Source organism: Nannobrachium achirus (genome assembly GCF_963921795.1).
Source record: "Nannobrachium achirus genome assembly, chromosome: 12".
Classification (NCBI taxonomy): Eukaryota; Metazoa; Chordata; class Actinopteri; order Myctophiformes; family Myctophidae; genus Nannobrachium; species Nannobrachium achirus.
Window position 1 is genome coordinate 31,977,174 of NC_137832.1, and position 12,307 is coordinate 31,989,480.

Below are 12,307 nucleotides of genomic sequence, written 5' to 3' on the forward strand. Positions count from 1 at the left end.
GTTGCCCTGTCTTTACAGTTAAACTGCTTTTTCCCTTTCACTCTATACTAGAGTGAAATGGTTTTTTTTATATGTAAAATCCTATGTGGGCTATAAATGATGGCCTATATTATTGGCTATTAACCCATATTGGGAAATACTTTTCAAGGAAGGATTTCTTTCTTCTTCTGGGAATTAAGGTCAACCTATGCTTGGAGCCTCAGGTCTCGAGCGACGCATCCTTCCAAGCACAAATTGGCCTTTAAGCTACTGTAATAGAAACACATTTCCCATTTGCATCATGACACCCTGTCCTTCTTTCAGTGGAATTAATGTGAGTAAGTCCTTCCAGCATCAGTGAATCTATGTGTTTAGTTGTATTGCTACAGGTGAGGTGCATGCAGGTTCATAGTTGCATGTTGCATGCATGCCTGTGTGAGCTGTGTGTAGTGTGCTTCTTTTCAAAGGGGAGAATTAAAAAATATATATCCTTTAGACTTTATCATCTTTTTTCTTATCTTCAAGGCTTTTAGTACAAGAGTTTTGAACAATGGAAGTCAGTGTTTCTCTCTCTCTCTCTCTCTCTCTCTCTCTCTCTCTCTCTCTCTCTCTCTCTCTCTCTCTCTCTCTCTCTCTCTCGCTCTCTCTCTCTCTCTCTCTCGTCCCCTCTTGCTCTAAACATCTTCTCTCGTTGCTCTGCAGACACATGCCGGTCCTGGAGTCACAAAGTTAGTGTCTCAAGCACGTTTGCATGTGTGACATGGCTACAGTAGCTCTTATCTGCATGCATTTGCTTCTGAATGAATTACTAGAAAGCAAAACATTAATGGATTATTAGTTTAGCCGCCAAGCAATGCAAAATGATTGTAATGTTTGTCTGCTTGCATGTAAGTATGCCACTCTGCATGTATGTATGCCACCTTGCAAATGTATTCTCCAGAGCAGTGGTTCCCAAACCTTTTTCGCGCGAGACCCAAAAGAGACATTAAATGTATTAAATGACATTAAATGTATCCCCATGACCCAAACTAGTGAAAATAGCAGATCACAACAATGCGTTGCGATGCAACGCGTTGTTGTAGCTGGGACCAGTTGACCGCAACAGTGGTCAACTGTGAGTCACTGATTGACTGATGCAGTTTTACCATTGGTTGGCCGGTTTGGTCTAACAACAAACTATTCAATTTCAGAATTGTTGTCCCTCAGATGATCTATAGGACAGTTGGCCTAAAAACTAACTACCTAATCGCAGAGCAATTGCCCCATGGAATGTGGTCTATCCTCATAACCAATCTTTTTTATGATTTGCAGGGCTCTACAGTAGCATTTCCCTCGCATTTGCCCTGAAAAATAGAAGCTTGCAAACCAGAAGAATACTACTGTAATCTCATCTGTACAAAATAAAAGAAGAAAACAATTATTATTATTATTTTTATTTTTACAATCAGAAAATCAGATGCACATCCAGACCTTTAGGTGATTATATGAATCCCTCTTTTAGGAGGGTTTGTCAATGCAAATTAAACAATATGCCCATGTTGCTAATGCAACGAGAAGCACACACACACACACAGACACACGCATGCACGCAAATTGACAAATACATATGAAATAGTTGCAAACCAGGCTCACACATAGTTGAGACACTCCCACTGCCACATAGCTGCTGCATGGGTGGTGACATGAATGTGTCAGAGCTGTGTCCAACTGTCCATAAATCAGCTCTGCCACTGCCACTGCCAGTGTGTGTGGGGGGGGGGGTATTGATTTATTTACAGTAATTCATGAAAGTAATTCATAAACCAATCATTTTAATGGTCTAGGCGTGTGTGTGTATGTGTGTGCTTGCGTGCGTGTGGGCGGGCGGGCGGGCGGGCGTGCATGCGTGTGTACACTGGCTGTGTAGGGTGTACTGACTACAGTAGGGTATGTGTGTGCATTTGCATTTATCGTTAGCTTATTGTTATTAGTTTTGTCCCAACACCTCACTGAGAGACAGCCGCTGACGGCCGCGTCCACGTCCCTTGCTGACCTCACTACCAACAATGATACACGCACATGCTCAACTGAAAGGATAGATTAATCAACAGATGAAGGCTTTGACATGTTCATAAGAATCTCTAAAATTCAAAACTTTTCCTCAGTCTTTGCTCTCATGAGCTGTAAAAGCTCTGAGATAGATTGTGATTCCCCCCTTGTGGGCAAAAATGGAACTTGCCTTGGATGGTTACTTTACAGGCAGTACTAGTTATTCATATAACATTATTATGTTTTATTATGTGTATTACAGTATATGTTTTCCCTTTTTCAAATCTTTTTTTGTATTTCTACCTCCTTTTCCTTCTCTTCTTCACTTCCCCTTCAGTGGACCTCATAGTATTCTGAAGTAAGTGTTTTTCACACATTTCTGGTATGACTCGACCTTTCTTTCTGCAGTCTACTTCCGCTTATGTCTCTCTTTCTCTCTCTTTACTTCATTTAAAGAAAACCCCCACCACCCAGGTAACAGTGCTGCAAAAGTTGTCAGTTATGACATACAGTATAGGATAACACTGTGTGATGTGATTTCCTGACCCCAATTTTTCTTTTCTTTTGTTGAGTCACTCGTCATCACATCCCTTCTACACTTGAGATAACCTTCTTACAACTAAGTGATTTCTGGAATGTTTATTTTAAACCTTGATTTAAAGTAACGCTCTAAAACACTAATCAGTTATCCTGGGCTTATCTCACATCATCATTATATTCCATCGAAATTGCCTTCCCGTCGTTTCTAAAGAGAAGATGATTCTGAAGAGAAGTTAAGAGAATCTATAATGATAATAACCCACAACGAATGCCTCTTTCTTTCCATCCTTCTTGGGGACTACGAATGTAAATTAGCATTCTTGCTAAATCCGGTGTATTTGCACAGCATTTTATGTGTGGTGTTCATTAATAAGCACTGTCCCATCCAGATAAACGTATAAATGATATTGGCTGTAGCGTCCTTAATCTGGGCACATACTGTTGATCATGATGTTTTTTTTTAAAAAGGAGATGGTGTAGGAGATGGTGTAAAAGGAAAAAAGGAGGGGACCAAGTATAGATTTCTGGGGGATCTCTCTCAGGGTCAATTAATTTTATACAGTGGTTAATATCACTCATAATTGTCATTATTCTTTTTTACATGCACTGTAGTATCTAGAAGACAGAATTATTATGATTTAGGCCAAGGCTACACGGAGCTGGATATTTGTGAATCTAGACATTTTTTGGTGCTGGATATTTTGGCCGTGAATCTGGATATTTTTCAATCCGGATAAATAAGTGGAGACACTGAAAAATATCCGCTTCACTGGATCCGTGTAGACAGGGTACCCGGATATCTCTGAAGACTTTACTGTGTGTGTGCTTGTTAAACTAGATATCTTTGTCGTGTGGACCTAGATATTTTTTTATGTGGATATCTGAAAAACCGGGATATATGAAATATCCAGCTCCATGTGGACCTAGATATTTGGAGCTGTGTGGAACACAAGCTCCCCTATACGTGGCCGTGTGTGTAGGTATGTGGGTATGTGGGTATGTGGGTGGGTGGGTGGGTGGGTCTGTGGGTCTGTATGTAGCCTGTATGTAGTAACCCTGGGTGACCAGAGAGGTGCTGTTGAGTCTAGCCTGCCCTGAGCATCAACTGCAATACACACACACACACACACACACACACACACACACACACACACACACACACACACACACACACACACACACACACACAGCTCCACTTCGAACAGAGGTTCGATTTTTTTCTATGTGGATATCTGAAAAACCAGGATAAATGAAATATCCAGCTCTGTGTAGCCATGGTCTGAGTCACCTATAGTCACGGATGAAATCGTCGCTGTTGGGCAAAAACCTTACTTAGTCATTAAGCTCTTGTTAATTCATTGGTTAAAAATGTATAAACCCCACAGAGAGATCACTTTAAACCTGGTGTCCCTACTTTGAGCATGTCATACAGTATAGGCTAAACATGTCAAACTTCTTTGGATAGTTTTGCTATTTGTGCAACACTCTCATACAACAGGCATTCATTTACAGAAAAGGGGGGAAAAAGAGATTTATTATGGAGGTGTTCAGAAGTTAAGTTAAGTTGCCTGTAAACTGAAAGGGCCTGCTCTGCCTCGTCCATTTCCAGGGTTCCCAGGAAGCATGTGACGGAGACAGACATCCATTTCTACCATGTGCCCTCTCACGGAGACGCCAGCAGGAAGCGCATCATGGAAGACACAGAAGACTGGCGACCACGCAGCGGTACCACCCAGTCCAGATCCTTCCGAATCCTGGCTCAGATCACTGGCACTGAGAACCGTGAGTACATTTAGACACTGCACACATGCATGCATCACTCATGTTAATTCTGTCTTGTAAGCCAGTGGTTCTCAACCTGTGGGTTGGGGGTCACCAAATTAATCATCCTGGGGGTCCCAGGATGATTAACTTAATGTGCAACATTGTTTCCTCCCTCAACAGTAAACAAACCAACATAAAGTTTAAGTGTATAGAGGGTAACATTTCTAAAGTGTCAATTTAAGGACTTTTTAATACCTCTAAAATGACAAATTAAACATTAGCCAAATTGTCAAATATTAGAGGCAGAAATTGTGAAAATAGCCGATCTATACTGTACATGTTGCGAGGCGTTGTGAGCTGTTGTGAGCTGTGAGCTGTAGGTGTTGTGAGCTATTTTCACAATAGAACTGTGTTATACAAAATGTAATGCCTCAACTCTTACAACTCCAAGTGCTCGTCAGGGTGGGGGGTCCCCAGTTCAAATATGATTCTTTTGGGGGTCACGGCCTGAAAAGGTTGAGAACCACTGCTGTAAACCAGAATTATTCAATCTCAGAAGAAGGTCAATGAGAAACGGGTTTTACAGATACAGTGTGGTTAGGGTCCAGGGACCCCCAGGAGTCCTTGAGGGGATTCCAGGGCCGTCCCCAGCTAAATGAGGAACAGTTACCCCCATTTTATACTTTAGCTATTTGAACAAACTGGGTGCGCGGAAAAAACTAACATCTATTCTGGTATTATAAATTTGCATACATATACATACACATTACACATATGGCTCATACAAAAAACACTGATGCATGTTCCTATTGTTCTCCCATGTAGCTCCAGAAGCAGAGGCGGAGGACTCAAAGAAGGCAAAGTAAGTGCATGGCGAAGATGTTTTGTCTGAGATCCTGTGGTCTTGATGAACTGTCGTTGTGTCGTGTCGTAACCGTGGATACTGCTTTTGTGTGGAATAACATTACACTGCCGCCTTAATCTTTCCCATCCACTGGCATTGGCATTGTTCATTCCAATGACTAAAGTTGAATTGATGATCCCTAGCTGTCATTTATTTAAAGAATACTGTACATTAAAGGAGTAGTTCACCCCCAAAATGACTTTTTTTCCCTATTGATTAGTCACGCCATGGAGACTAGAGTTCAATAATATTTTTAGTTTTTTGTCGCATTCCTTTTTTTTTTTTTACAAACTTTTTATTTGATTTTCCAACATACAACATACAATACAATAAAAACATTTCCTATCCCCAAATCCCTACCCACCCATGCAAACACATTCCTCTCTCTATGCTGTTTTTGTCGCATTCCTAAGACAAAAATGTGATAACAATAAATTTACCCCCATTCGTTCCGGATGGGGACCCGTTTCGAAACGGGTCCCCATCCGGAATCAATAGGGGTAAATTTACTCGAATCAATTTTTTGTCTTAGGAATGTGACAAAAACCAAAAAATATTATTGAACTCTACTCTCCATGGCGTGACTAATCAATAGAAAAAAAGTCATTTTGGGGGTGAACTACTCCTTTAATACAGGCCTGGGAGATCTAACAAATCCAATAAGATGTGCTGTAGTAGATCTGACTGATCTAATCAGATCTACCAGGTCTATCTATTAAAAGCTGAAAATTAGGTACAATATTTGGTGTTTGTGTACATTATGCTCTTAGTAACTGTAGCCTCAATCAAATGTTTGAAGTCTGATCTGGAATGCCTTCATGCAGTTATGTTTGTAGTGTGTTTCCATCCGAGTTGTCTAAGCATCAACGTCCATCTACGTGTGTTGGCTTGTGCGCTCCTCATAGTCGCTTGTTTGTTTGGTTGTGGACGTGTTGCAGTGCTCTGACAATCATGGCTGGATTGTGGTCTTGGCTCTGTGTTGTTTGACCATTTGCTACCCATTAGCTCCTCCTGGTGGTGATACATTTGAGCAACATGTATCAGTGACCACTTGTCTAAATGTATGGAGAGGCCATCCTTAGACCTTTCACATGGTCGGCCATTTAGTTTTGACTTCATTCTCAGGGTGTGAAGGAAGTAAGCATAATGGCCACCATGTCAATATGGTCAATTGCTTGTTCACATTATGTTATGGTGCGTGGTGTCTTGGCTGAACTGGTAATTTCAGGTCAAAATGACCATGATACATGGCCAACATTTTGAAGCAGTGAAGATTGGCTATTTTAATGAAGTGTTAGGCGAGGTCTTCATTAGGTCTTTCCTTCTTTTTTTGATCCCATTTGTGACAATGAATTGAGTCGATGTTCCCAAAACATCCCTGATCATCATCTCTTGAACCCATAATGCTCCGTCTTCATCAAGCTGTCACTGTGGCATGGATTTTATTTAACTACTACTGCACTACGCCTTTCCTGAATTATTACTCTTTTATCTCTCTTTTGGTCTCATCCTCTTTTCTTTCCCCCTCTTCTCCGCTCCGTACTGGTCTGTCCTGGCTGGCAGAGGTCAACGCCCGGTCACCCCCCGGCTGACCATCGGCCCCAAGTACCATGAGCTCAGAGACTGGCACCACGGAGTGTCTGCTCGCACCCTCAATGTCCAGTAGAGAAATAGAGAAATAGAGAAATAAAAAGAGAGTGCGTGTGTGTTGGCAATGGCATATGCAGATATGCAGATATCTCAGTTGGATTGTACATGTAAGGTTATTTTAAACATTTTTGATTGAAGAGATGAGAACAGATGGCTGGAAAGATTCAGAAGAACTGTGTGTGTGTGTGTGTGTGTGTGTGTGTGTGTGTGTGTGTGTGTGTGTGTGTGTGTGTGTGTGTGTGTGTGTGTGTGTGTGTGTGTGTGTGTGTGTGTGCGTGCGTGCGTGCGTGCGTGCGTGCGTGCGTGCGTGCGTGCGTGCGTGCGTGCGTGCGTGCGTGCGTGCGTGCGTGCGTGCGTGCGTGCGTGCGTGCGTGCGTGCGTGCGTGCGTGCGTGCGTAAATGCATCTATCTTAGCTTGTTACCATCAGAGATAGTTGTTATAGAGATGTTATACGAGAACGGTTTCCGTGGTGATGAGAAAAGGCAGACAGTCTGCCAACAGGACCCAACACACTCAGATTATAATGCACGCCTTGAAACATGGAAGAATGTGACGAGCATAGAGGGATTAGAACATAACCAAATACAAATAAATACATTGTAATATTATTATTATTATTATCACTACATGATAAACCACACCTACTCACATATACACATACAGTACAGTATCAATATATATTCATGTCAACAAACATGTAAAATTACTATTTCACTTGCTTTCACCTTGTGCTGACTTTGTTAGAGCAGCTTTGTTTGGTAGGCGGAATGTAAGAATGATATTTTATGGTACTAAAATAGCAATGGACACTGCTGCAGCAGTGCTCCACCCCAGAGAGAGAGTCTTTTGGAAAATCCTGCAGTGTAAATTTAAGGTAGATATCTATACATTAGATTAGAGTGTGTAGGTGTTTATAGGCTGCTGGTGGGAATTTGGGGGAGCACAGAAACAGGGTAAACTACAGTACATTAAACGTGTCTATTAAGCTGGTTGTACACTGCTGCGTTTTTTAGTTGCGTTTTGGAAACCGAAATCCGCAGTAAACGTTTTTCAGGCCGAGGGGAGGGAGAGAGAGCAAGGGACCCAGTGGTGACAGTTGCGAAAATCTGAAAAAATCAACCCTGGTCCGAAAATAAATACGAAACGGGCGGCAGTGTGCAAGCATGATTGACATAATGTGAGGTTGATTTTTTTTTTACGTGCTCCAAAATTCGCTCCTATATTCGGCTGAAACCTTTAGAATTATTTTTGAAAAATGTGAAAATATTTGTTTCACTTGATCAACTGACATGCACTTGATATAAGGGCTTACCGTATGTGACTGCTAAGTTTGAGTTGGAAATGCATTTTGAAGCTATTTATGGCTTGTTTACTGTACATCTGTGTGGTTTGTAAACATTTAAGGAAAATGGACCTACAGTTCTGTACTTAATTTTTTAGAGTTGTATCTGAAAGTTGTGAAAGAATGTTTTACCATCAGAAAGTCCAAACCATCTTTGCATACATGATAGCCTCACTACAATCCAGATTGAGGATATAAAGACTATGCATTATACTGTAGAAAAGCTATTTTAGGCCGGCAAGTTGTTTCAGTTTGGTGTTATGCAATCGTGACTGTATAATAAGATATGGTTTGTTTAAGTTTTATTTTGCCACAAGGCCTTTGCATTGTAAGATATTCTCCTGTGCCTGTACCAAGGATTTTGCCAAGTAATGCACTGTTATTGCAAACGCCTTGGAGTCTAAGTGGCTGAATTACTCTTTAAATATAGCAATGAAAAGATTGGAAGCCACATGATAATGGTGTGCTTATAGATGCTATCGTACATTAAAGCACACAAGTGCAAAAGAAACAAGACAACAACGACACACAAAAGGGCAACTCTGTACCTGCAGCAATGGCTCAACATTTCCTTTCTTAGAATCTTTTTAATTGATTTAAGTTTTTCTTCTATAGTATGTTTTGAGTAAAAAAATTAAAGCATTATTCCGTATTGTTGCTAATAAAGTGATGAAGCTTTCTTCTTGTTTTCTTTCTCTGTCTCCTTTCTGGTGTCCCTTTTTCTTTAATTTGTTCTCTTTCCTGCCTGTTTTCCTTGCATCCTTAATGTATTCCTTCCTTCCTTCCCTCCTTTTTGTGCTAGCTGCCCTATTGAACCTGAGACAAACAGTTGGGAGGCCAGGTATAGTCATAGCAAGGTATAGAGTGCTACAGGGTTGATGTTTTTTTGTTTAATTTTCTCTGTAGACAATCCCGGAAGTTACCTCTGCCATGGGTTCCCACCACAGACTTTCAATGGAAGTTATGCAATGGATATTGGATACATTTAGCTCAGTACCAAACTGATCTATTCGCAATTTCACATGTTTTTTCAATGAAATAATGTCCTCAAATCACCGCACTATTAAAACATGTTGAGATCCTTTCCAATCTTGAACTATAGACGAATCCACAGACTGTATGCCCTTAGTTGCGGTGGTCGCGGTGCCAAGCGCTGCCGCTTGACACTGCAGTTATGGTTGCCGCTCTGTGGATTTGTCTGTAGATAGTAAGTTACTGTACTTTGTGCACACAAGGGGGAGTGGGCCCACGGTGGAGGGGCCTTGATTATGTTATACTTCAGCTATTGAAAAATAGCAGATATACAAGCTCACAGCGCAGCAATGAGTGCCGCTCTGCGAGCTTTTGTAGATCTGCTATTTTTGAAAAGTCGTGAAAGTGTGTGCAACTCTTTGAATATGTTCATTTTTTAAAGCGAACTGGTAAATTGGTAGAAAAAAAATGCAATACGCAGAGACCAATATTTACAGGTGACTTAACTCTTATTCTGCTTTGGACGTTCCTGTTCGCCCCAATTCTCGAGAGTGAGCCGCGCCAATACGGCCGTTCGTTCGTTTACCTTGTTGATGTCCTTAAGCTGATGAGGGGTCGCGCCGCCGTGTACTGTAATCACATGGCGAGCAGTGATGGTCTTAAAAATCCATTATGCGTTAACATCAACGGAGACCAATTCTCTTCCGTGTTGATTTTCTCTGGCCCTGGGGCTTTGTGGCCAATGTGTGTTCCCAATCTATGGCAAGACGGACCGGCCAAATTCACATTAATGGCATTACGCCGCCCTCTGCTGGCTGGTCTGCGAAAGTGCAGACCAGGCAGGCAAAAAAGGCAAAAAAAAAAAAAAAAAAAAGTCTATCAATCTACTATAACGTTGCAAAGGTAAGCCGCTTTTTGATGGCACCAGACCCAATAAATAAATAAATAATCTGGCAGTAGGAGAGTTAAGAGGAAAGCAACCCCACATGTCTGCTTATAAAGCAGACATGGCAACACTGGCCATCAGCCACATCCTGACAGTATATTAAATACACAACTTGAATCTGACTAAATTAAATGTGAAAATACTGTGTTGGAAATCTGTCAAGGGAACCCATCGTCACTCACTTCCAGGTATTAGGACTACAAACTGTAGCACTCGATTGTGTCCCCATCCCTTTTACTTTAACCTTTTCACCTTGCACATTGCATTGTCTTTCACGGCAACTGTGGTCACTTGCAAAGAAGTCACTAATACCTTGAAAATACCTAATTATAGGGACTCATTTGAGAACTGCACACACACCTTTTAGCAAAGTTATCTACAGTATTAATAATAACATAATTTCTCATTTCAATCTTTGATTTACTTACGTCAGTTGTCTCATCCACACAAATTCAGTGCTTTACTCTAAAAACACAAAGAATGCTTCAGTTTTCACCTTTCAGTTAACAAAGTCTGCTGTTGTGTCTGTATATCAGTATTATGGACACATTCATAATGATGCTCTCTATCTGTCAGTAGTAGGTCTACAACATTTAAACCACCTGACCAAGTAGACATTCAACACGCTATCTGCAATGGACTCAGTGATGTAGAGGCCTTACCCACGTCTGGTCACATTTCCCAACCGCAGTCACAGACAGTGGGCTCATCAGCCAATCAGGACTGCCCAGAGGAGGATGCTACAGCCAATGTTTCCAAACACTTAACAGTCCAAATGCATGGAAAGAATGTCATGCCTGATGACAAGCCCTTACAAGTGTCATCTCCAACAAGTCCTCTATCAGTTCCCATAGCGATGTCCTATTCAACTCCTATCACTGTGACTTGTCAAATACAAGCAACCCATTCACCTGACACAAAGTACATTTTGGCTGTAATACCGGCACCCATAGTGTCCACGAGTTCAACCCCGAGCCAAATACCATTATCTTGTGCCCAAACTCCAGACAAGACTTTCCCATTTTCCATCTTAATACCGGCCAATACATCCAACATCTCAGTGGTTTCAAACCCTGACTCCCCCCAGACTGCAGCATCCAGTGTCAGTATAACGAGTCTCCTACCGGCACCAACACTGGTGGCTTACTCCTTACATGATAGCAAACTACTGTCCACTCAAATGCCAGCAACCTGTGCCTCTTCTGAACCATACGCTGCACCTGACCCCAGACCAGCTGTTACTGCTGCTCCTCTCATAAAGACACAACGCTCTCAACTGCCTGCCGTTGTAATCAGTGACAGGTACACAGAACAGATGTTGGTTTGCTTTGTGCAAGTTCTCAGCACTATATTCTTCGGATAATTGGACATCCTATTAAATTAAAACATCTGTTGTCTTTACAACAGATCACAGCTTTTATAATTCCACCTCCCCTGTTTTATCTCGCTCTAGCAGTTCTCCTCAGCCACCACCAGATGTCAGCATAGGCTCAGAAAAAGCTGATTCCAGAGAACTTTGGACTAGCCATGATGGTGAATTAGATACTCCTATAGAGCCAGCGAAAGAAGATATTGCTCATTGTGAGCTCTCACCTCAACACAGGTGCTACTGTAGAATGTATTATTATAATTTAACTTATAAAGGAAAGTCTTCAGTGTAAGTTAATGGTTTCCTCTCTGTCTGTCTTGTTGTCTACCCTGTCGTATGTCAAACATCGACCTTCTAGTAGTTCTCCAGGCCATGTGAAAGCTCATCTCTGTCATGCACCAACCTTTCAGCATGCACGCTCTCCCAAACCAGTCAGGTATAAAAGTTTCAAACATTTTCAGTGGAGTACTTCTAAATCCTAACAGTTTTCCTAACAGCTATATTAGTGGTGCTCAAACTTTTTCATGTCAAGGACCCACAAAACGATATGTTTTTGGCCGCAGACCAGCATCAAATTAAAAGATTTTCTCCGATTTTCAAGATATACTGCTCACTTGTAGATCTGCTATTTTTGAAAAGTCATGAAAATGTGTGCAAATCTTTGAATATATGTATTCTTTAAGCAAAAATGTGTAACTAAAATGTTGCTTCTGGGGGGTCCGTGGAACTAAATATTTTGAGATGGGGTCTGTGGCCAAATACATATCATTTTGGGTGTCCTTCACATGAAAAGGTTTGAGCAACGCTGACAT

The 12,307-nt window shown here is 41.4% G+C and overlaps 1 protein-coding gene across 4 annotated transcripts in view; it reads left to right on the forward strand.

The window, feature by feature from the left end:
* pdlim5a (PDZ and LIM domain 5a) overlaps nucleotides 1–12,307 on the forward strand; it is a 134,342-nt gene that overhangs the window by 93,328 nt on the left and 28,707 nt on the right. For 3 of the 4 annotated variants that reach the window (XM_080739660.1, XM_080739662.1, XM_080739661.1), the window contains exons 7-9: nucleotides 2,345–2,365; nucleotides 4,157–4,329; nucleotides 5,137–5,173. In XM_080739660.1, coding sequence (XP_080595786.1) covers nucleotides 2,345–2,365; nucleotides 4,157–4,329; nucleotides 5,137–5,173 — 231 coding nt within the window. The remainder of the gene's footprint in view (nucleotides 1–2,344; nucleotides 2,366–4,156; nucleotides 4,330–5,136; nucleotides 5,174–12,307) is intronic. The other variant, XM_080739663.1, reaches the window with a different exon arrangement.